This window comes from Chironomus tepperi, unplaced genomic scaffold, assembly GCF_022539635.2.
Source record: "Chironomus tepperi strain 1889 unplaced genomic scaffold, CSIRO-AGI_Ctep_v1 contig_364, whole genome shotgun sequence".
NCBI classification, from domain to species: Eukaryota; Metazoa; Arthropoda; class Insecta; order Diptera; family Chironomidae; genus Chironomus; species Chironomus tepperi.
In genome coordinates, this window is record NW_027226486.1 from 340846 (window position 1) to 367528 (window position 26683).

Sequence of the window (26683 nt, forward strand, 5' to 3'; positions counted from 1 at the left end):
AGCCTATATCATTAATTATAAGACAAAAGAGGAGAGAATCAAGAGTAAATTGACATTCTGGCAGGTTTATTCTTAAATTTTTATTTAATCAAGAGCGTAGATCAAAAAAGGGCAAAGGAATTCCAATGATATACACGTGGACAACCTACGATAGCTCAAAGTTAATAAGAGTAACATTGAGCTATTAAGATCATTGAAATTTAGAGTGATCAAGAGTTGTGCCAAGGTGTTTTGTCGCTAGTAACAGCTTAATAAGTGAGGGTGTGTCAGATCATATATAACAGTCCTCAGTAGATCTACATGTTATAGTGGAATAAGAACGACACGTTTAATGACAGTCTACAAAAGAAGACTATAAATCATGTTTTCAGCAGATTTTAATCCTTATTGGACACTATACAAATCTTTCAATTGCATAACTGCTTGATTAAGTTCACGAAAAAGGACCTTTTACAATTTTGATGCCATTAATCTTACTTACTATCCACAGTTGAATAACACTTGATTTCTACAAATTTTTAAAGTTTAAACGATCAATAAACTTTGCGGTTATCCAAATGTGATTCCAGAAAAGTTAATTGACTTATAAATCAATTTATAGTGACAAATCCACAGACAATAAAACTGATTCGTTTGTAGTTGTGAATTTATAGTCGAGGCATAATACCTCGAGCTGTAAGAAAACCCAAAGAACAGATAATTTACAGTTCTGAACTTCTTTTCACAACAGATGCTGAATCTTATGGCTATATAATGTGCTAAATTTCTTGAAATACCTAGAATTTAATGTTTTACTACAAACACTAGTCAATGAATTTACAACCAAAAATTACTCAGCAGTTCGAGTAAAACAATAAATTATTAAGATCGTCGACCTTGTTGTGATTAAATAAGCAAAATTAAAAGACTGATTGTCATTCATTGTAAGAACTTCCTTAATGATATTTACAACAGAAGCTACTCATGAAATATTGGAAATTTAAACAAAATTGCTGTTAATTAAATTAACAAAAACTAGAACAGAATAAAGCTTCAAGCACATTTTCCAAGAGAATCTTCAAAATACTTGCAAAAGAAGCTCTTCTATCCGTTATTTTGTGTGCAAAAGCACGTGATAAATAGCGAATATTTTCTCAGAGAATCAACTCATTATTCTCTCTTTAGCACATTTTTCATCTCTTTCTTTCAGTTCACTGAACTGTTTTTCTTTTTCTTCATTTACCGCAGATGAAAATGTAAATAAAGAGAAGCATTAATGAAGTAACAGTTGTAACAATAATAAGAGTAATTAATACTTTCAAATCTGCGTTTTGTTTTGTAAAGAAGGTGTTAATATGCGCAATATATAGAGTTAAGTGAGATTTTCTCTATCTGTTAATAAGACAGAATCTTAAAATGAGAATTTACCTAATCGAACCTCAAGATGGTATTTGGGAATCGAACCTTTGATGGTAGGAATTGAAATCTTGTTCGTGGGAATCGAACTCTTGATGAATGGAATCGAACTCAATGATGTTATGAGTCGAACCCACGTCCTCAAAGAGTGATGCAAATGTCCAGTGTGTTGCCTAACTACTTGGCTACATAGGTTTAACTCTACTACTGGCTTAGATTCTATTCTGCTCATTCACCACAGGCATACAGAGTTTATGATGTGGAATATTACGCCAGCCAGTGTCACGTCAACTAATGCCACTTCAACCTGGGTACACAATTTTTCGACTGTTTTACGACTATATGCCGTATGGGCTAGTTTTCGGGTTGTTAGCCAGACTAGTTTTTAATCCGGAAGCAAACCAGCATGACTCTGGGTTTTGGATTGATTAATCGACTTGGATCATTTGGGTGGAGTAGTTCTATTAATTCTGTCTTACAATCCAGTCTAGTATCATACTTTGTTCAGACGAGAATTTCAATGCTATAGAAATCACCTGTTTAAATTATCATTACTATTGGAATGCTCATTTCAATTTTTTTTTGTGCATCTCAACAAATACGTTTAAGAATATGTTTTCTGCAGTGAATTCATCTCAATATTCATTTTATACCTGTCAGCCAGAATTTATTGAAAATATAAAAATATTAATCAACTTACTCACAATGCCTAACTGACACAACGCCAGAGTCACGCTGGTGTTGCATAGTGTAGGATTTAAACCGAATGCGGCACCAATACAGACTTACGTTGGCGCTGATGCAAGATTTTGGATCGATTACCCGACTTGTGCTATGTATTCGGGATAAGCTAATAATCTTCAACTATGGCTTCAATTCAGCCACAATATTACTATGTCTGTATGATAGAACAAGAAAGAAAATAAATTAATGACTTTAAATGACAAATTTGATTCCACATATTTTTTATACAAATCTTTCTTTAATTAAGAATTAATTGACTGATAAATCATTCGATAATGCAACAAATCATTAGATAATTAGTCAAGGCTGAATATAAGTAAATAATCTTCCTCAAATGACATAAGCTTTATGTCTGTCAAAACTTAATAACATCGATTAATTGTGAACACTTTCCTTTTCGTTAAGTTGTCTTTGTGTTCGAGTTAACAGTAATAATAAAGAAGGATTCCAGCAAAACGATGTGTAGCTACACAAATGAGTGAAACCTGTTTATCGCGGCATGCTAGTGTGCAATTTCGATCGGTTTACTGTCAAGATGTTTCGTGAAAAATGAAATGGTCAATGGCATCCCTCAGAAAGTCCCTTAAAACTGGTTCTAATCCTGCTTTTCGTCTGTCACGTTCCAATACCAAAAGCAATAATGTCTCTTCCGTCAGCTTCCTTCCAAGAGATCTTTGATCGTCCACTAACTATTTTAAAATCAGTTTGAAGTCAACGGCAAGCGGTAGCCAATTATAGAGCCAGCTTCAGGCGTCGTCTGATGGAGGCCATGGATCACACTTGATCTGTACGGCTAGCGAAGTAAGTAAGTAATTTGAAGTCAACGAAACTCTTTTGCTAAGCCGATTTAACAAGAATTTTCAATACCAAGCCTAAATTGACTTCAGACTACACTTTCCTTAATCTTCTCATGCCGATGTCATGGTTATTTGTTGAGATTTCTGGACACCATAATCTCCCTTAAGTACATCTGACCATTGATGTAAAGTTTTAAATCGTATTCACATCATGTGTGTAAATTAAGAATAAAAAACGACGGAAGTACAAAATAATTGAATTTTAATAAGAACCAGATTGTTAACACTGACCTATTCACATTAATTAAAGTGAAAGGAACTAAAGAATAATTGCATCGGAATCAAGTTCATTCATTAAAGAAATTACAATAAACTTCAAAAAGGTACAGTCAACAAAAATTGAACTATATTTGTCGAATATTAATGCCGGCATCTGAGTCATTCACCTATACATAGACTCGACGATAGTTTCAATGAACCTGAAATCAATCAAAATACTAATTTAAAGTATATAATATTAAGATATGCATAGCAAAAAAAAAAGTAAAAATTAAATATTTTGCACAACACTGACACATAAACAGCTGTGCTCAATTTTATGTGTTAGCGCAAAAGAAAAGAATGAATAACAGAGAATAACAGACAGTCACTAAAAATCGCTCATCGAGTGAGGAGCTTAAAAAATTCAGAAGACAAAAAAATAATAAAAAAAATTCTGTTATGAAAGAGAGAACAGAAGTAAAATGTGTTGATCCACTGAGGATCTTAAGTCCGGAATTATTTGATTTAATTTTTCAACATTTAAAGCCAAAGGATCTCATGAGAAAGTCATTTGTGTCAAAATTATGGCATGATGAAATTGGAAATTCACAAAATATGAAGCGTATTAACATATTCATCTATAAAAACACCCAAGATGACCTGGATGAGTCGTTTGAAACGCTCCTAACAAGCCAACGGAACTATAAAAATGTATCAGTTAATCTGGGTACACTCGTTTTTGACGAAAGTCTAGAGAGAGTCGCGAAAGTGGGTCAAATAAATTACAAGAAAGTAAAATATAGCGATGGAAAAATGTGCGAATCTTTATGGCCGATTGTGTGCATTGAAAAGACTGTACAAACATTAATATTAAGCTTTATACGATGTGATTTTGAATGTGATATTGGAAATGTCTTAAAATTTCCACAATTAAGGCATTTGACCCTTTACAAAAATGCCCAAAATATTAATTTGTTATTTAAAAAATGCACAAATTTATTAACATTCGATTATTCGGAAAGGAAGGAACTGAATGAGTGGCTATTAGTCAAAGAAATATTATTAAATAATTCAACAATAAAGACATTAAGTTTACAAATGATGAATGGAAGTGCACAAATTAAAAATATTATAAATTTGTGTAAATTTCGTCTTAGAAAATTGTCATTTCATTCACCAAAGTTGAATGTTCCAATGACTATGGATAATCGTGACTTATTATGTGACATTCTACAACAACAAAATAAATCACTTGAGGAATTATCAATTACACAATGGTGTGGATCTAATGTAATGGAAATTATATTTCAAATGAAAAAATTAATTAATTTAACATTTAATATTAATTATGGAACTGAGAATATCCCAAATATTTCATTAAATGTCAATACATCAATTACTCGAGTTGATATTGATGACATGAAAGACAATGACTCATTTATGTTATTTAAAATATTCAAGTCACTTCCTAATTTGATAATTTACAAGACATGCTTAATGCAGAATCATGATATGGTCATGCTTGAACGTCACTGTAAAAAATTGGAAGAGCTTTATGTTGAGAATTTTGCTGTCAGTTTTGTGCCGACAATTAATTTTTTTCCAAAAATTTTGCTATTTAAATCACTAGACATTAATAATGAGATTGTGATGTCAATTCTCGCGAAAGAAGACTGTAAACGAAGTCATTTTGAGCGGTTAGTTCTGGCAGCTGCTACTTGGATTTGCTGCTTTATGGCTTGATAAATTAATTAGAATAATAATATTGATCTTAGACTAATGAATTGGGGATTCGATGTTTGGATTTTGATTGAATTTTTGAGATCGAGATGAAAGTGAAATTAAGGCACTCTAGACTCTAATGACATGCTGTGGAGAAAGTTCATTATTTATATCATCACTGTTGGAATGAGATTAGTGGCAGTAGTAAAGGAATACATAAAAAATATAATACTAGATCATATAGTCGAGTAACTTCTAATAGCTCAGTGGTACGAGCATGCAAAGGAAAATCGTAGGATGAAGGATTGAGTCTCAATATGGATTTGTTAATCGCGGATTTTGTACGGGAAATTCAACTCAAGTCGACTCTATTTCGTAAAAAATTCAAGTCGACTTCAAACTCTGTTCGGAACCTACACATTTTCCTTTAGATTAACAGTCGCATTACTCTCTTAACACCTACATACCTTTCCGTCAACACTGCACTCTAGCGACTATCTTATGATGCTTAAAAGAGTCATCTCGGTCTCAATCCCACCTAGAATATCGAATCCCTGATCAGAATTGAATGTTAATTGAACTTAGATTCTCATTCTAATCATATTTTCTTTCACGATATTTCAAAGCTATCTTAGATTAATAATTTCATAATTCTTCAATTTCTTTCGATTGAATGTTTAAAATTTCAATTACAATAGATTGAGTTGCTTGGAAACTCCGACGTTTTGTTTACTATTTCAAAGAAGAAAGATACAAACTCATGATCCAGACTCCAGCTATTAAACTTTTAACAATGTTGTTGATAGTTCCTAAATGCAAATTTTGCCGACATTTTAAATTCTAATTTGCTAAGATTCTCTAGAAAAAGTTGTTGTTTTATATTCTAGTGGCAACAACAAACAGAAGAAAACATTTTGTGATGCTAACAATATTTTAATAAACAAAGCCCTTTTTATAGAACCAATTTTATGACATCCACATGCTTATAATGTGCGTATGAATGAGAACATAGTCTATGTCACGCTCATGCTTGATTGATTTTAGAACCAAATCTTAATCATGTTAACTCTAGATCCAAGAATTTTATGTAACAAATCCACATTTTAAGTTTTATAAGATCAGATTAGAGAGTTTGTGTATGACAGAGTTGGGAGATAATGTTATGCATAGAATCGGATATGATAAGTTCTTAATGATCCACTGTGAATTGTAGAGCGTTAATAAAGCGTTTGAAGAGGCTTCTGTTTCTGGCTTAAACGGTTACTTCTGCTAATTTCGAAGAAAATCGAATATGCAATTCTGATATTCCCACTGCTTTTTCGTTATGTAACCTAATAATTGAACGGTCCCAAAGGTTCAAAGTGATCCTTTTTATCAAACTTTTGAGATTTAAGACTTACGATCTGATTTAATTTTACTAGATTTACCTCGATTTCGGAAAATTTACTTCAGTTTAATCAAGTGGTGGGCAACCTGTGAGCTGTCAATTATTTTTTTTGAATCCATGAACTGTATGCCATGTGTTATTTTGGTCAAGGCTTATCACTAAGGCAAATTAGTCACCTAAAATAGTGATGGGAAACCTTTTTATTGTCGCGGTTAACCCAGGTGATTAATTGATAATCAGACTGGAGTTCATGGTAGTTCTCGGCATTTCACGGCACACAAGTTGCCCACTACTGTCCTAAAGTCCCAATTTCTCCACAATTAACCTTTTTTCGAAATTAAAATATGATAAAATCAATGAGTCACTAGCCAACAACTCTGAAAAATCACAAGCATATTTGAGTTGCCTCCAAATAATTCAAGCGATGACGATGACTAAAGTTGTGAATATCCTCAAGGTCGTCTGTATGGAAATGAGTACATAAAAATACAACAAATTAAAAAGCCTAAGTAAAGTTTGGATTTGTCAACCAATATTTATTCATTCTTTGTTCTTACTTTGTGTATTTAATTAACATAATCAATATGAATTCTTTTAACCCCAATTTTTTATTTTTTTATTTTCAAATATTATAACATCAATTTTTTAATTTATTGTTCTATAAACATCAATAAAATGTAAAACAAGTAGTAATAAAAACATAATTTGTATTGTTACAATAAATATATGTTAAGCGCCTCTCTTTTATTTCCACAACTTTTATTATCCTTATTATCTTTATCAAATATTTAACAAAAATTGAGCACGTTTCTAAACTTTAGCAGACTTTAAATAATCAAGCGGTGTTTTTTTTATTTTTATTCAGTTCCTTGCAAAATGTCAAGGCAATTTTATGTGTCGATAGTTTTTCAAGTGTAAAAAAAAATATACAAAAAAAGGAAACGTCATTGTGAATTATTGTTTCTTTCCTTGACACTTTGGAGTGTGAGACGAACTAGAAAAATTATATAAATATTTTTCTTGAATAAATTTTCGATTTTTGCGTAGACGACATCACGTACATAAGTGTGTAGTTAGTAAGGGTTCTTGAGATCGAGACTATCACTTCCCAGTCTTCAAGGCTTCCCTGTTAAGATCGAGAGATCTGCAGAGAAAAAGATTTCAATTTGAATTCCTTTTCTGAATACCTCATGCGATCCATAACCTTCCTTAAGCTTTTCTTCAACTTGACTCTAGAGCTGGCATCCGTCTGCCAATTACGGTTACCAAAAGCAACGTTATCTCTATCTACAGCTTCTCTTCATGAGTTCTTGTGTTACAAGCCGATTAATCAATTCAAAATCCGACATTAAGCCGTCGTGACTCTAGGATTTGGTTTAGATTCAGTACTTTACCCAAGCAGGCAAAGAACATGTTCTTATGACCAGAAGAAGCTAAAAGTAACGCACTCAAGCATGATAAACTAGTATATTTAAGTAAAGCAAGCTCTCGAGAGAATGATTTTTGCCTATTAGGATATATAGAATTGACAGGACTTCATATTAGAAACTCTTTCATTTAATTTTCCAAAATTAGATATTCCAGGTTTCCATGGAGTTCAGACTCTGTTGAATTTCTATTGGAATCAACATTTTAGACTTAATGACCCCAGACTCCTAAAGTATTCCCATCATTGATGCTACATGCTACATGTCTGTTGAGTGAATATAATTCCGGATTTGGGATTGATTAATTGATTTGTGGTATTCGGCCTTACAGTTTTGGTCTCAAAAATTTATACAAACCAAAACTTCGGGAAATTCCAAATTTCTAGATAGTAAACCAGATTTAATAAAGTTTCTTTTCAGATATTTTGGAAAGCTGAACATCGATTTCATTATTGGTCAACTTATCGTAAGTTGAGACTTTTCGGAAAGTTATTTTTTAAAACTGCTCACGGCTAAAAACTACATCCCGAATAGAATTCCTCCATAATACAATTTTTTCAAAAACGAATGTACATTTGGCCCAGAATATTTACTCAGTTGATTTCCCAAAACACATTTTCAAAAACTAAAATTCCACAAAATTTCATGTTGAAACTAACTTCCACTATGAAGAATACAGCAAACTTCTACGCTTGTTTAACGTTGCATCAACAAGAATGTTTACGTAAATTACAAATTAACGGATTTGCATTTACGGTAAAAGTCCAATATTTAAACAGCGCATTCTTTTAATTGTTCAAATAACATATGCTTCTCGTTTGACTGTTAATGGATCACACGGGGACTATCAAGTCTCGTTTAGCTCGTTTGAGGAGAGTTTCAATTTAATGATGCATTCCCGAGCAGTAAAATGCCATTTCTGAATATTTTTGCCGGTACATTAGTGTGTGTCCACAATTTCTCAATATTTTGCAGCGGCAAACAAGGAACTCACCACTGATCTAGTCGCTAGAATGCGACCATATTGCCCTTTTGCCGGCAAGCTACTGAAGCATGTCTGTCAGCTACATGAAGACTGACTTTGATCCATTTTTATGGCAAAAAATAGAAATTAGCACCAAATTTTGAAAAAATTGATTATTATATAATTCCCAATATTACCCAGATTTGTACAACCTTTGTGATGTGGTCAGCAATAGAGTCAGATGGAAACTCTTTTATAGTAACCTAAGCTCCATTTCTCAGAGCATGGTTCCAGTAAGTAAATAAGCCAAAACAACCGATAAATTAACACTTTCCCATCATTCTTGATGGGCCTTTATACTAGTACTTAAAGTTCCTAGTACCCTTAACCGCGATAATTCCAAAATCTGCTAAATTTCATACAACAATAAGTAGCAAAACTATTCAACATTATCGTCAATTAAGGCAATTAAGATGCAAATTAGAATTAATTCATTTATTTGCCTTTTTTCATTCTAATAAAAAAATGCACAATAAAGCAACTTTATTATGTAAGTTGTCCGTTAAGTAATAGTAATTAGCAATATTGAGAGAGTAATTAGGCCATCGACTCAATACCTTGCACACAATTTTGTTATGAAATTTTTTACTTTTTACATGTCTTTGTCTTTTGTTGTCCTGGGCGTTTCCTCAAATGCTTAATTTTGTTCAGTGAATTCCATTGCATGACCCAGTTGTGATCTATGGACAATCTACTTGTACTATGTTATCATTTTGAATTTTTATTTGCTTTGTCATCCTCGCAGGTGCAGTCTAATGAAATCTGTGAATGAGAAAAATTTGAATATTTAGTTATTGGGGATTAGCTTTATAGCAGTTATGTGTAGGCTGTGGAGTAATTTGCAAGGTGTTTGGCTCAGGTTCAGTTGTGGTATCTTGAAGGTTGTTGGTTCGAATCCTAGACAATTCTTGAATTTGCCTCAGAGTAGGTCAATCAAATCCTGCATGCTCGTCGAACAGCACAATGTGCTAGGGTACCTCTATATCGCCGCATTAACGGTAACCCTCATTGTGTACCCCTCGGAGTGAGAATCTGAATTTATTGACTTAATTGATATCCCATACCATGAGTTGGCTATTTTTAAAATTTTACTCTAAAAATCAGAATTCATTCAAATGTCACATCCCGATATAAACAACTTGAATCTATATTGCTTACAATAACAATTCTGTGCATCAAAAAGTTAAGCAGACAACGCAAACACAAAAAAAATGAAAATGAAACTTTCAAAACAACCATCAACCGGCTTTCTGGTTAAGAAAGTTTTAAAACGTGTCTACTTGTGTCTGTTTTGGTATACACAGCGCGGCAGTATAGCAATATTATTGGTAAATATTATTCCCATATGCAACTTCATACTCAACATTTCCTTAAATGAGGCATTATGCAAATATCTCAACTTACATCCTTATATAAGTCTCAACTGACATTTAACAAGATGTAATCGTTTGATGGATGCATTTTATGTCTGTAAGATACATTGTGGTGGATAGAGATTCCTATACCGGCATTGGATATTTTGTGCTGGTGCTCATATTCTAATACTAAGCCACATTCATGTCTGGGTTATTAGCACTAAGTTCCAAGCATGATGCCACTTTGGAGTCATTTCAATATGTGAATATCGCCCGGAACCTTACAAATTCTAAGGTTCAAGAGAGAAAGGGTACAAGCTACACTACTTCCCCACAATAAAGCCCTAGTGGGACTCGAACCCACGTCCTACGATTTTCGATCACACGCTTCTACCACTGAGCTACTAAGGGTTATTATGGGACGTGACACAAAGCACACTTAAACCTCCTTTCTTTATCCAGTGCTGATTATAAAGCTCATATCCTTATATCGAACAACAGCACAACACCTGACATGAATTTATCATAATTCATTCATAGTAATGCTCACCTTACAAAAGTTGGAATGCTGCAATAATTCCGATGCTGTCCATCGATCCTTTGGATCATGAATTAAGCAACATTCCACAAAATCAATTCCTTCTTCTGACAATGTTGATGGAATTTCTGGAAGTTCACCCATACCAACTTTGAACATGATTTGGAAGTTGCTCTCGAATTGACTCCATGGACGCTGTGGATATACAAAGAATTAATGCATTGAATATTTAACTCCTGCAAATATTTAAATTACCTTTCCAGAAGCCATTTCAATGACACAACATCCAACTGACCAAATATCAGCTGCTCTACCATGACCTTCCGTATTATTTTTTGTAAACACTTCAGGCGCCATGTAACTTTGTGTACCAACATAGCCTTTCAATTCACCCGGCATTGTTGCTTGATGTTGAATTTTGATAGCCGATCCAAAATCTACATCGCAATTCATTTAAGTGATCAGTGATTGTACATATTTAATTTATGAGTTCATTTACCTCCCAATTTCAAGCAATGTCCTTCATTTGTTAAAAATATATTGGCACATTTGATGTCTCGATGACAAATGCCATTTTTATGAAGCTCTTCAACCGCAAGAAGAAGCTGTGTTGTGTAGCGACGCGTAAGTGCTTCATGCAATCCTCCGGAAATCTCACAAAGTGATTCTAATGAGCCTTCAGCACATAGCTCCATGAAAATGAGAAGATCTTCCTGTATGGGAAGGAATTAAGGATTGAAGTGTTAGTAAGATGAATTGGAATTAAAATCTAGATGAGACGTGAGGGAGGGGGGGAGAGGGGACGTGTTGGACTGTCTCCAAAATCTCAAGGGTTTCCTCAAAGTCAAAAGGGGTTTTCCAAAGTCCAAAGGGGTTCCCCAAATTTCAAAGGGGTTCCCCAAAGTTCAAAGGATTCAGTCCAACCTGTCTCCTCTCCCTGGATACGCTTCTGATTCAAATAGACTAGAAAATCTTTATGTATAATGTTTACGGTTCCAAAAAAAGGATAATATGCTCAGATCCCGATACCTTTTGTGCTTCTAGGGTATAGTACGGGTGTACAACTAGTGTGTCGCGACATACAGGTTGCCCATCACTGTACTAAACCATTCCAGTTTATGTAATGACTTTAGTATACCGAGTCATTTCAATTCCAAACACTTTGGTACCATCTGCGTTGTGTGTATGGAACAGTACCATGTTACACATACACCACGACAAGGTTTGCACCATTTTGACACTCCTGCCGGGTTCGCGACTGTCTGACGCACCTCCCGGATTAGAGTTCCAAACGAGACCCCGAAGTCAGCACAATATTTCAATAAATGAATGTCTACTACATTTCATACAAAATTTAAGTAGCCATAAGCGTAAACTTATACACGCAATTAGTCATATTCACACTTCCAATCTACTACATGCGACAGCTACGAACAATCAGCGATAACGCGCTTATACAAATTATGTGATGTGTTTTTTGATAATCGCACAATTTATAATGTCATAAGGAGTATTAAATAACAAGTATTAAGCATGAATCAATTAAAAGTTTCATACTGCCTTATCAGAAACTTCCCCGTTCTTAACAAACAAAAACATTTAAACAGTAAACAGAAGTAAGAAGAAGAGACTTACGCGATGAATTTCAACACCGTAATATTTCACAAGATGTTTATGACTAATTCCTTCAAATATTTTAAGTTCCTCTGCCACACGCTTAATTGTACCAGTTTCGCCGGCTTGTATTGGAATCTCCTTCATTGCCATCAATTCACCTGTTGAATTATTAACGGCTGTATAAACTTTACCAAAACGTCCCTGTCCAATTTTGATGCCACGATGCCAACTAAAATTGACACTACGGGCACGAATCACAACCTTATCACATGCATTCAGTTCCTTTACATATCCTATCAAATTTTTATCTCGTAAATTCTTTTCTATATTAAGATCAAGTCGATTGACAGCATCACGTATACGAACTTGCCGTAGTTCGGGTGTGGAATTGATGCCGGCTGGTACTTTAATACTAATTTCAGTCACATTTTCGTATGAGGTTTGTTTTCGCATGGTATCTGGATCTGGACTAGGTGACAATCGACTTTTTTCAATTTGTAAGCTCATCTGTTGCTGTAAAATCTTCTGTGCTGTTGGCGTGTATGATATTGATGATCTGGTCGGTGTACGTTTACGGGTTGGTGCTGGTGATGATTTTCGTGATCGTGGAGATTTCCTTACACGTTCAGGTTCGTGGATGCTTCCAATGACATGCGATATGCATCGATCCATTGAGCTTTTAAGCTCATCAAAGTCTTTATCGTCAATTTGTTCAGTGTTGTTGGGATCGCAAGCTATAATGAGGAAATCTAGTCCAGTTGCAGCCCATCGTGGTCTTAATCCTCGACCACGTTCACACCTTTCCATTACAAAATTCATCCAACATTTTGCGAATCCAACAATCGCTTTGGCAAGTCCCAGTTCAACTTTAGAATTTCTTGTTGGCGACGACACAGTGTCGAATAGTTTTGATAAGTCTTTATGATACTCGAAACCAAATTTATATCCAACATGAAGGATTTCCTTACATCTCGTAAGGACTGTTTGTCTATCAATCTCATCCATATCAAATAGATGCTTAACATCACTTCTATGCTGTACTCTTTGTAATGTTATTGTTAGTTTTTCTCTTAATTCAAGTGTCTTTGATTTAAGTCCATTAATAGCTTCCAATACTTCCGTACACATGCTTGTACTATGTCTTAAACAGACAGAACTGTCACTTGGACAATTGTGCTCTCGATGAAAGTCATCTTTTTCAATATCTTTGAGAAATGATTTTGTAAACAGCATAAGCTTCATGCACTTTTCACGCTCGTCTGTAAACAGCTGTTGAATCTCACGACACATGGCCAATAATTTATTTTTAAAAATTGTCGATGGATCATCTTCCTCCTCACCATCAATGCAGTTTGTATTTCCATTGCCGTTCATCATAATCTCATCTTTTTTCACACCTTTTGTCGATTCCTCAAAACTCATTTTCTCAAGTTCGTCGGCTTTCATCGTCAATCGATTGCCAATTTCATCCAATAAGCACTCAATTATGGAACAAAATTTCTTTGCTGCAACTGAATGCTCATCATGAATCATTGGACATACAAGTTTTGTAAATCTCCACTCAGTCTCAAGTGCTGATTTCCTGTGTGATTCAGGAACACCAGTTAGTATCCATTGAGTGACGTATTCAAGATATAATTCAAAGATTTTCTTTAATGACACATCAAATTCGTCAATGATGCGCATATAAATGTCTAAATCACTATCACGATCAATTAGGGCTGATGTAATATGTTTATGGAAGCGATCACGATGAATAAGGGCAAGTGTGATACCCTCTTTAAGTTCCTTAATTAACTGTTCTAAGCTCAATGGATTTGGATGTACTGGCTTGGTTTCTAATTTCATTTTTAAAAATTCCTGTACAACTTCTAATGGTATAAGCGACAAGAATAGAAAAGCTGAGATGTATGGTGGCAGTGCTAGTTGTTTAAATTCTTCACTCCAGACGCCATATCGTCTAAGTTCGGCTGCTTCTTCTTCCTCCATTCGAGGTTCAATATTTGGAATATCCTCATCGTCAAACATATCTTCTTGATCTTCAGTTCCTGGCTTTTCAAGTGTTATGTGTGCCTTTCTAAGTACAACATTATGGAGTCTATGCAGGAAGACTAATGACTTTCCTAATCCTCTAGACTTTAAGACATTTTCAATAAATTTTCTGTATGGTGATGATGGAAATTTTTTATGGACATCCTCAATCGATCCTTTCCATGGATTTGAGAATGAGCTCAGCATCCTTCCATACTCATTAATTGGATGATAATATCCACTATCGCCATTCTTATTCTCTTCCTCACTATTTGCACTATCTGTGGTACTTGCTGGATCATTTTCATCCACCGAAAAAAGAACTTTTGTTGTGATTTTGTCAATTATTTTAGTGCTGTCACTAGTTCCGCGTGACGAATCCAATCCATCAAATTCAGTTTCTTGAACAGATGACGCACCACTACTGCTGTCCGACTCAACCAACGGCCATTTGTACTCTTTACCTTGTAATTTTGCCAGCAATTTTCCCAATATTATCAATTTTAATCGATGATGTCTTGTCATGTTGTACCACAAGCACATACACTTGACACGATTCACAAATTCTTCGGATTTATAAAGTGGAAAATGTGATCCGAATGCCTTATTTGATGGAAATAAATTTTCAGCTGCCTCGAGTCTCGACAAAAGGCTTTCAACTTGTCTCAATGCGCTACTTTGTGCATCAAGGCAGTCTTTGCAGTACATTGATAGACATCCAAAACAAAATCCAGTTGATGAATCTTAAAGAGAAAATAAGTCGTGTCATAAATTTGTCATCATGGACAATAAAGCTATACTCACTTATAATCGACTCATTTGTGCTGGCTAAAGACGATATTCCACTATCTGTACGATTGTATTTCCTCAAAAAACGATAATGCATGATTTCACGTAATAGTTCGCCGACATTTTGACGTGCTGTAAAAAGATATTTGTCTTGTTGCTCGAGCGTACGATCAGCCATGTTTGCCTGTAATTCCAACCATATCAAGTCCTTCACTTCTGTTTGCCATACTTGTTCCTCTTTTGAGATTATTACACTTCTTGTGTTCTTTTCCTGCTTATCATTTGAACCTAATTTGATTAGATTTGAGAATGTCTCGTGGAAGTCTCGTCGTTGCTTTTGTGGACCATCATTTGGTGACATTGGTGATATTTTTGGAAATGTAAGATTTGCGAATGCTGATGCTGGTGCTGATATACGTGATCCAGCTGGACGTGAACGAACGCTCATGAAGCGACTTGAGGATTCGATACATTTTGGCTCTGTTGTTGTGATTGTTGATGGTGCAGCTGGCTCATTTGTACTGGCATATTCCTCACAATTCAGTGACGTCCTCTGCGAGATCCGCTGGTGATGATTACCAGCCATTTTCTGTTCCCGATCATATTCTCGCTGTTGCTGGATAATTCTCTTGTCTGTTCTTGCCTTTTCATCGATACTCGGCTCGATGATCATCTGATTTAGTATAGCACAATCGAGTGTATTTCGTCGATCGGCACGCGACCTTGCCAGTCTACCAGTCCGCATTTTGATGTTGCTGATTGTTTCACTAAAAAATAAATGAAGAAAATGTGAAAAAATATATATAAAAAGTTTTGCACACACTGAATGTTTTACAGAAGAAAAAGAAAATGTTTTTCTGTTGAAATTGAGTTAAAAAAGTTATCAGAAGTGATGGTGGATAAGGCGCATTTCCGTGATTCTTGATTTGTTATCTTTTTCTGGGGATTATTTGTGGGAATGGACATGAAAAAGGGGATTTTTTTGACGATTTTCAACTTTTTGGATACACAATGTCCAGTCACTCCAAAACAACCTACACATACCTTACGGACGACCCTTTAAAAGGTCGAAAGTATAAACTTTACGTGGAATTTGATGAAACACAAAAACATTCCAAGGTGAATAAGGCTTATCAGATTTTTCCAACGGATTTAGTATCTCTTTTATCTAAATCATCATCGACTGAGTCAGACTACCTTTTTTGTTATCAATATAAACTAATGAGGCACGAACTTTGATTATTTCATTGTGGGCTTGTGTTATTGAATCAGAATATCCGCGTCATTTTTGATTGGTAATTTACATACGGCTAATATATGCTAACTTAATTCTTATCATTCTTGGATTTTCCACATGTCTCTTTGGGTATTGTTCAATTAATTGTGAAATTCTTATTGGAATATTGACAATTATGGTTAAATAGGTACAAATTCTGTAGATGATTGATGACCACAGGTACGGTGAGGACTATAGAACAATAACATTCAAACTATGCACCGAGACATACTACTGAGTGCCGTATAAATTTAGTAGATTCATAAAACCTACAAAGTTATTGATTAAGAACGCAATTTTCACCAAAGAATTATCTTCAATGCTTAGGTAAAGTTTTTAGCACATCGTGAATCATTTTTGAAATTTAAATGGAGTGGTGGACAACCTGTGTGCCGCGGTACACTAGTGTGCAGCTAAATATTTCTGGAAATGCCATGAACCGCATGTCGAGTGTGGTTTCGGTCACGGCTTAGCACAAAAGTGTGTCGTGACACAAGGCTGCCTACCACTGGCTATGTGTGTCACCTAGTTTAAACGTATTTTTGTCCACTCGGGCATGCTTTGGTCCAAAAACGGCCATAATCAGTTATAGCAATTACCGAGATCATCTGTAGATTTGTATTCGAATCATGTCTAGTCTTTGTATTACTCCATACAACCTTAATTAAAATTATTAATACAGTTCTTAATTAACATCATAATTGTGCCTTAAATACTTTCCCACTAGTAATACTCTATTAATCTCATATTACACATTGTCTGGGGTAAACAGTCAATAAATTTCAAAATTTCTGAATGAATTCTCTAAAATAAACCATACTTTGATCTCAGTACTATCTGACGTATTAAGAAGCTTCATACTTAATGAATATGTGGTTTATCTCTTGATGAGAATATTCTTCTAGTAGCACGTGGCTATTATTTAAATTTATTTAAACTTGTGGGCAGTTCACTTGATAAACTCTAAAATGATATTTTTGTGTTGGTGTTTAGAGTTCATTAGGATGACTTTAATGGTGCCAAATGTGATTTTTCACATTTTTTGTGTGAATTATCATATGATGATGAGTGGATGGATGAAGGTTGGGAAATGTGATTAATGTGAGGTATTTTTGAGACAGGATTGATACTGTTATGTCCTTGAAGTGTCTGGATCTCGAGAATTTGTAGAGGTAACGGAACTAGGAACTCTCAGATTAGGCACAATGCGGAAAATCGATCGAAATCATCCATATTGGTACCGTTAGGTCAACTAAGCGTCTAACAGTTAATAAGTTGACATAGCGACACTCTACCAAACACACTATACTGTTCGGGATGTTCAAGTCTTTAAGCATCCTACTTGTTTAACATCGTATATAATGTTAATTATTTTGGTACACATATTCAATTTTATACACAAAATTATTCAGAATATGAATTTCGTCAGATTAAATCATCCAAACTGCATGAAAGTTAGCTTTCGAAAGGGTACTATCTCCTGAACTTGTCATTTGGAATTGAGAAGCTATAGTCATAGAATAGAGTTAGCTTCTATAGCTAGTCATGGTAAACGGATCAATTGATCTTTACGACCAATAAAGTAAGTAACTTTGAAACCTGATTTTACAAAAATTTGACAATTTCTGTTTATAATCCTGCTAATTTAGTCGCTAGACATCTCCAGCATTCATTGTAAGCCTTGATAGCCATAACAAAACAAAACAATATACTCAAATGTATTATGTAGTCAGTATAATGAAAATAGGTGTTGTTTATGTACGCTGGGAAATTCATCAAATTTAAATAAATAAGTAAATCGTTATCGCTTTCGCTCGAGCATGAACATGTACTTTTTGATTTGTTTTGAGTTTTATGGCCGAAATCCTCGATTTAAAAACATTTAAAATCAGTTTCTAACCTTTGGGATATTAAGCTTATTTATTGGTACGCAAAAATATCATCAATCATGACGATTAAGATATCAAAAAGCAGGTTCATGACATTTATTGATTCTATTAGGAGTCGGCCACCTATGACATCTAAAATTATGGGAATCTAGTGATATATGGAATATTAAACAGTATAGTCATCTTAATTCAGAGGCAATTAAGCAATCGGACGAAAATAGGCGCCTTCAGGGCTACTTTGTGTCGTTCCGTCAATACAGCGATTACGATGTGCTGTTCGGGAATATGAATAATGGCTGCGATTAATTAACCACATTAAAAATCGAGTCTATTTCGAGCTCTGCTAATAAATTCGACATTTTATGGCAAGTTTCATAAATGTCTGTGGTTTGCAATCTATATGCCGAGTGGTCCAGGCTTGCTACCAAGGTGTGCCACGAAACCAACCGTTGTCAACCTCTAAACTAGACATATAATAATCAGACTAATCGCAGTCTGTTCTCACTAATGCACTCTAGATCAACTACCAGATGGACATCAAAATTGAACATATTCTCACCCCTGCGTCATTAAGAGCTTATTTAAATCAATAGTTACACTAATCCAATATATCAAATGACTGCAGTCAAAAACAGCCACTCGAGAACTTAATCCTCACGACAACTCAGTCAAAATGATCAAAAACACTGCACAAATTTATGAAAAATACCGCGCAAATAAATAAAAATTTCATTGATAAGGCAGCGCAGAAAAAGAAACATTGGAAACTATCTTATCTACGACTATAAGTATATAATATGCGATTTTTTTGATAACTTTTTTTTTCTTCTCTTCTCACACGACTCAGTGTCTTGTTACTTACATTTTAAACTTATTTTCTCGAATACGATTTTTAATTTTTATCCGCGTACGTGGTGGTGTGGAGCTATAGATGTCAATTAATTCCGGTAGATGTTCAAAATCTTCATCAGCTTGATCGTCGTCGTCGTCGTCTTCTTCTTCCTCTTGTGGTGGACTTAAGTCTCTATAATATTGAAAAAATTAGCACTAAAATTGTATTTTTTTTTTGGCACGTCACGATGAAATTTTTGTTTTTTTCATTAAGCTTGCTTTGATCACATTTGGATATATACGCGGATGACGATTAAAGTTCCACGCGTAATAGGGATGATACGATAAAAATTTATTAAAATATCTCAATTTTTTTGGGATTATTATTACAGTGCGTATTAAAATGTCTCAACTTTACACTTCAACGATTCACAATGAATGCGGAGAGACTGAACACTTTATTATTTTTTTTTCCTTTCCGTAATGTCTTCGTGATTTCTTATTTTTTTTTTTTGTGTATTAAACAAAAAATTTGTTGTGTAAGGTAAAAAAAAAGGTCTAAGAATCTCACTTTACAGGTCCCATACATAGACATGATAATGTGAATTGTATGTCTAATACATGAAAAAAAAAATAGATGAGTGACAAACAGCTGATAAGAGATCGGTAATGTATGTATTTTGGAGATATCTCATATATGAAAAAAAGGTTCGTCTTTTACGTACGCGAATTTAAATATTGTCTTGAAGATATAGCAACAAAACCCGGTATTTTCCCGCGTTTAAAATCATAACAAACAATTCTTAGTTCCATTTCGTGACACTTAGACCTTCATCATATCCCACAATTATCATATTTTTAATTCCTTTTTTTGTTTCAAATAAATGACGGAACAGATTTTTTCATATTAAAATTTTATGATTTTTGCGACTTTATACCTCGAATCTTCATCTGAATCTATGACAAAAGAGACTTTCTTGTTATCCACTGTATCCTCACTTGACATGATTTCAAGTTATTTATAGGTAATTTTTACTATTTTATACTTTTTTAAAAAATACGAAGAACTATGACTCTTAACAACAAAAAGAGACGAGCACTTGAGAGAGAATGAAAAAAAATCAACATATATTGAAGCTTACGATGTGTTGGTAGCTGGGAATTTTTGTAGATAGGTGAAAATTGGATATTAGGGATTGTCAATTGGATTTGGGGAAATTGTTATGAATAATATTAATTAATATTCAGGTGCTGAAAGCTGCAAATCAATTCATCGAGAGGATTGACAAAAATTTAGAAAATTTAAATTTCAAAAAATTCAAAAATATCCCGCCAAAAACTGGTATCTTGCCTTATTATCCAAAAATGATAAATTCAAATTTTTTCCCAACTGTCACATAATATGCGAATATACTTTTAGTGTACGTGTGACAATTCTACTAATTTTACTGATGTCATTGCAATTAAATATGAGAAATCAAGTCAAATTTAAAAGAATTCGACTACGTGACTGAATATGAAGCAGCTCGAATAAAGAGATTTTTTAGGAATTTATCTCATTAGCTCATATCTCATCTAAGAGTCAATAGCTCTCTTACAATCTCAATCAGAGAATTTATCTAACTATGTTATGAAGAATGTTCTGAGTGACATAAATGAAGAAGTCACGGATACATTTTCCAAGGAAACGTGACGGATTCTTAGAAGTTCTATGTCAAAGTCTTCTATCATATGTGTCTCTCGGGATGGAATAACACTTTATGTACAGCCTCACTTTCCTTTGCAATTCATGCGTAATGAAGAAGGTAAATAGCAGAAAAAGATATAGCAGAAGTATTAGTTATAGCCGAAAAAGGAAACTAGCTTAGATGCTTTTTTAATGCTTTGCGATCAAAAGTGCATCAACTAATAAAAATTATCACTATGATCTTGTTTTTAGTAAGTGATAATTTTTTTACTAAGTTTTTAGTAAATTTGACAAATTCTCGAGAACTAGATTTCATACCGAGACACTCGGAAGGCATTGCATAGAAATGGTCAACAATCCGACCCCAGAAGAGCGTTACTCTGACCTTAGTTCTTAATTCATAGCTCTTTTATTAACACTATATGAAAGTCGTCTCCGTTTGGCGTGCTTATGGCTGCCGTGGAAGAGTCTTCTTCAATTGTGCCGCTCGTGGATTCCATCGTGACAACTCTTAATTTTGACATATAACTATTTGATTCATGCTTACCTACTTTGCTGCTGTTTAGGTCAATTGCGATTCATAGCCTCTTTCAGAAGATGACTGCAGCTGTCTTGCTAATTAAAAATTAATTTGATAAATAATATTAATTTAATTCCTTTGTGGATCAGACTGCGTGTAATCGATTTACTGTCTATGATTGAACATAACACATGTGGAACTTGCCGTAGAATGTCAAGTTTATAACTAGATATGGTCAACTAATCGCAACATGTTTCACTCGGAAATGGTTTGAATTATTGGATGTGATTAGCTTCCATGCTCTGTTTTCTTAAAAAGTTGTGAATATACTGTAAAATCTCAATTTAATGCTGTTGAACAAGCTGCAATTCCTACACAATTTCAAAATTCACCTGCCACTCAACATTAATATTGGGTAATTTTCACCATTGGGTAATCTCTACACTCTCCAAAAATATCCCCTTAAAACGTAAATACGAGTAAAATCTGGCAACATCGCACAATAAAACTTCCGATAGGCTATAAACACACAAAAATTACACATAATTTTATAAACATGGAATGTGTAAAAATTTTTATAATTCTATTTTTAACATTTCTATTTAAATACTCAACAACAAGTGACAACACAAGTGATGAATTACAGGATGAAATCATTATACCCAAAGATATAATAAGTGATAACAATCAGTTGTACAAAAAGCCCAGTGTTATGATAGTCACATTAGTTAGAAATAAAGCACATACATTACCATTATTTTTGACATATTTAGAGGAACAAAAGTATCCAAAGGATAGAATATCACTGTATTTTGTGACAGATCACAATATTGACAATAGTCGTGAAATCCTCGATGTGTGGCTTGCAAAAGTTCAAAGTTTATATCACTCAATTCATTATCAATATGATGATAGTAAAAAGCTCCGTAAAGGTGAAACAAATGTGACCCATTGGCCGGATGAGAGGTTCAAAGACATCATTAAACTTAAAGAAAATGCATTAGAATATGCAAGACAATCATGGACCGACTTTGTATTCGTAAGATTTATTATTCTCGTCCGTAACAGATGTTTAAATGCTTAACATATGTTTTTGTGTAGTTTTTAGATGCTGATGCACTTTTAACGACCGACGATACACTAGATATGATGATTAGTCTCAATAAGCCAATTGTGGCACCTATGCTAGTGTCTGAGGGACTGTATTCGAATTTCTGGTGAGATTTTGTTTACTTGTTATTGGTTTTAAGTGATAATAAGTTTCCGGAAGTGGCTGTCTGTAGTTTTTCTTATCAATTTCTGTACAGATTTTTCTAGATTGAATTGTAAATATGAATTGAATATTCTAGTGTCCCGATTAACACATTGTTGTTGCCTGTGACAAGGGCGTATTCACGTGGGTGGGGTTCGGGGGTCAAATCCGAATCATCGCCTCCCTACCTCTTTTGGAAAAAAAAAATCAATTTGCTATAGATGCATACAAAAAAATTTCGAACTAAACCCCCTTCTTGCTCAGAAAATGTTCGAATTCGCCCATGGCTATGGCGCCACGTTTAGGGCAAGAAATTAGGCTGCCTTGCAACGCTCATTGCTACCCTAATTGCTACGCTTCTTGCTGCGCTTCTTGCTGCGCTTCTTGCTGCGCTTCTTGCTACGCTTCTCGCTACGTTCCTTTCTACACTCCTTGCTACGTTCCTTTCTACGCTCTTTGCTACGCTCATTGCTTCCCTCATTGCTACGCTCCTTGCTACGCCTTTTGCCACGTTTCTTGCTACGCTTCTTGTTACGCTTCTTGCTACGCTTCTTGCTACGCTTCTTGATACGCTTCTCGCTACGTTCCTATCTACGCTCCTTGCTACGTTCCTTTCTACGCTCTTTGCTACGCTTATTGCTACCCTCATTGCTACGCTCCTTTCTACGCTCTATGCTTCACTCCTTGGTACGCTTTTTGCTACGCCCCTTGCTACGCCCTTGGCTACGCCCTTTACCACATTCTCCTGCTGACGACTACATGACTGTTGATTTTGGTCTATTTTTGTGTTACTAAAATTGTTCATTTTTTCAATTCTAGGTGCGGAATGTCATTAGACTATTACTACCGTCGAACAGATGACTACAAAAAGATTCGTAATCATGAATTAGTTGGCGAACATATCGTACCAATGGTACACAGTGCTGTACTTGTTGATCTCAGACGAGTTAGAAGTGATTATCTTACATTTAATGCAACGAAGCTGAATAATTTTTATAATGATAAGTACTTTGATGGACCAATGGACGATATTATAATTTTTGCAATCTCAGCGAAATATTCACGAACGGATATGATTATATCCAATACGAAATTTTATGGATATATTTTTGTGCCATTGGATCAGGATGATCCACTTGAGAAGGATTATGAACAGATATTGAATACAAAAGTTGCGATTGTACATCGATATGATGAAGTTCGAGTACTTCCAGAGCTTAAAAGTTTCGTCAAATATCCACCGATGAGTCGATTGACATTCTCAGAAATCTTCATGATCAATCTTAAGCGACGAACAGAACGAAAATTGAAGATGGACATGACATTGAAGGAACTAGGAATTGAGTATACTTACTTTGAGGCTGTTGACGGTAAGAAGCTGACTGATGATGAAATAGCTGCAAAAGGAATCAAACTCATGCCTGAATATGAAGATCCATACCATAAGAGACCCATGAAGCTTGGTGAGATTGGCTGCTTCCTTAGTCATTACATGATATGGCAAAAAATCGTCGAAAATAATCTTCAGGAAGTATTGATACTTGAAGATGACATCAAGTTTGAGCCATACTTTAGAGAACATGCTATTCAAATGATGGAAGAAGCTCGAAGAATTGGTGGATATGATTTGATCTATTTTGGACGTAAAAGACTTGATGACAATGAGGAATTCATTGAGGAAAACTCAAAATTTGTGAAAGTTTCATACACTTATTGGACACTTGCCTATGCAATCACACTTGAAGGAGCGAAGAAGCTACTTGCTGCTGAACCACTCAAAAAACTCCTTCCAGTAGATGAATTCCTTCCAATAATGTTCAATCAACATCCAAACGATACCTGGAAGTTCAATTATCAGAATCGAAATCTCGTTGCATGGAGTGTCAATCCATTGCTTCTATATCCAACACACTACACTGGAGAGGAAGGATACATATCAGATACTGAAGATTCAAAGCAGATTGAACTTGATTTATTGGCTGACAAGTCATTGAAAAATATGAAAGAAAATATTTTGCATCAAGCTCAACATGGACATGATGGAAGTGAATTATGATGATGATGATTAGCTTATGTACTGCCATATTTTTATACTTTTTATGAGTGAGGACTAATTAGTTTAAGGAACTGAGTTTTTATAGCTTCATGAAATTTTTATTAATTTTGAGCATTTTTTTAAAAAGATTCAAAATCAAAAAGTACTTTCCTTGTTCCACGCGGAAGTTAGGTGATAGCTAGAACATGTTAAGGAAGAATTTGTACTTCTAAAGCTACCTTAAAATTTATTAATTTTGAGAATTTTCATAGAAAATATTTGATATTAAAAAGTATCTTCCCTGTTCCACGCGGAAGTTAGATCCATTTATTAGCCATTGATCACTAAAACATGTTTAGGTCGAATTTGAATTTTTAAAACTTCATAAAATATTGAAAATTTTTAAAAATGATTAAAAATCAAAATGTACCTTCCCTATTACACGTGGAAGTTGAAAAAGCATTTATTAGCATCATTGATCCTTAGAACATGTTTAGAGAATCTCTAGATCAAATTTACTTACTAGAAAAAATTCCTTATATTTGCCATTGATAAAGCCAAAAATTATTTTTTAAGTTTAACATCCTTAACTTTAATAAAAATTCCCAAAAGTGTGCCTTTAAATGCTATTTACCTATTATAGTAAAACCAACGAATCCTTTACAAAATTTATTGATTTCTGAGATCATAAATTACATAGATTATAATAAAAATGAATATTATTAAGAAAAACTGTGGCTGACTATTACTTACTGCTTAATATGTTGCTGTAGTCAACGTCCATAGAAGGATTGCCGATATTTTGGATCCAATGACAGCTTCTACTTATTAAAATTAGTCTCCGTTCCTTTACTCTTCTCATTCAAATAGAATTGTATCAGAATCACCAAATAAGTAGTCACAGTAGCTGCTATAGCATACAAAAGTGAGAAGTCAATCTTGAAGAATCCAAAAGCATTAAACTCAACTTTCTGAAGCAGTAGCTGTATACTAAAGTGACTCATAAACATGCTCTGACTTCCGTTCGAGAAATTGAACTTAATTCTATGGAGCAGCATGCCAATTTTGCGTGTGCTTAGGACAGTGACTTGACAGCATGTGGCTAAGACAATAATGTTGATGCAGTGCGGTAAGCTCCAAAAGATGCTCTCGACAGCTTTGATTCTACTTCTGTACGTGAACCTTTGACATGCCACAAATATAAAGTAGCTGTTTAAAGTCACAGTTATGAAATCGTTTGTGATATTGACAAGTGTTGACAGTCCAAATGCACGATTAATGGAATGCGACATGATGAACAGTTTATAGCAAATTCTCCTCAAATTATCCAAAGTGTCGTAGTTGCTCGGTCGATAAATATCAATTTGACTCAATTGTACATTCACGATGTCGATCCGACGCTTGATAATCATTATAAATTGCATCAGTTGGAAGTAACGCATACAACAATGGATATAAAATGGAATGTACGAGATCCAGTACAGAAATGTATCAAGTTTGTACCTTAAATGATACATTAACACAACCATTAGTTCCGATCCAATGCAAAAGCTTGCTGCGATGATAATTTTGATCAAATCTTTAAATTGTTCCATTTTAAAATTCATTTTAACATTTATATCCATCAAGTGACTGTCAACATCATGTAAATTATTAAAATAATTAATTAAATGTTGTCGTTGGATGAGAGCTTCCAGAACTATAATGATTGATGACATCCGCATGCTGACTAATTGAATAAAGTCAACTGTCTCACCGACATTACTTTTCTCATTATTTATGAAATGTTCTTTCTCATAATACAGACTGAATATGAATGCTGTGAGATAAATGACCAAAAAAATTGAATATCTTTTAAGTCTGCGACTTTCTTGTGGACGATAATTGTCGTCGAATGATATTGGACAGATTCCGTTGATTTGATATTGGATCTGCAAGAATTTAGTGCCGAATTTTGTTAATTTTAATATTAAACCTGACATTTCTGGCCGTAGTTCTGATTAAGACTGACAAACTTCATTTATGACAGGAAGGCCTGCTAACTGGAAGTATTAATTGCATTAATAGTCATTAATTATTCAGCAAATGCTGTCATTAAGTGAATTG

The 26683-nt window shown here is 34.3% G+C and overlaps 3 protein-coding genes across 4 annotated transcripts; 1 reads left to right on the plus strand and 2 right to left on the minus strand.

The window, feature by feature from the left end:
* Nucleotides 1-7010: 7010 nt before the first annotated feature.
* On the minus strand, nucleotides 7011-20183 carry Mekk1 (mitogen-activated protein kinase kinase kinase 4). Of its 2 annotated transcripts, XM_070646803.1 has the most exons (8): nucleotides 20022-20183; nucleotides 19115-19276; nucleotides 15103-15854; nucleotides 12286-15041; nucleotides 11150-11363; nucleotides 10906-11087; nucleotides 10663-10845; nucleotides 7011-9519 (listed from the first exon to the last, which is right to left on the minus strand). In XM_070646803.1, the coding sequence occupies exons 1-8, from the start codon at nucleotides 20087-20089 to the stop codon at nucleotides 9466-9468; spliced, it is 4371 nt and encodes a 1456-aa protein (XP_070502904.1). In that variant the 5' UTR covers nucleotides 20090-20183; the 3' UTR covers nucleotides 7011-9465. The 2 variants fall into 2 exon arrangements, with proteins under 2 accessions (XP_070502904.1, XP_070502905.1); XM_070646804.1 differs by lacking the exons at nucleotides 19115-19276; nucleotides 20022-20183 and adding an exon at nucleotides 18812-18937.
* A 1326-nt stretch (nucleotides 20184-21509) lies between these two features.
* LOC139095453 (glycosyltransferase 25 family member) lies at nucleotides 21510-25309 on the plus strand. The gene is made up of 3 exons (XM_070646805.1): nucleotides 21510-22329; nucleotides 22392-22507; nucleotides 23362-25309. The coding sequence occupies exons 1-3, from the start codon at nucleotides 21847-21849 to the stop codon at nucleotides 24596-24598; spliced, it is 1836 nt and encodes a 611-aa protein (XP_070502906.1). The 5' UTR covers nucleotides 21510-21846; the 3' UTR covers nucleotides 24599-25309.
* Nucleotides 25310-25398: 89 nt separating this feature from the next.
* On the minus strand, nucleotides 25399-26559 carry LOC139095433 (putative gustatory receptor 2a). The gene has a single exon (XM_070646782.1). The coding sequence runs from the start codon at nucleotides 26557-26559 to the stop codon at nucleotides 25399-25401; it is 1161 nt and encodes a 386-aa protein (XP_070502883.1).
* Between the last annotated feature and the right edge of the window lie 124 nt (nucleotides 26560-26683).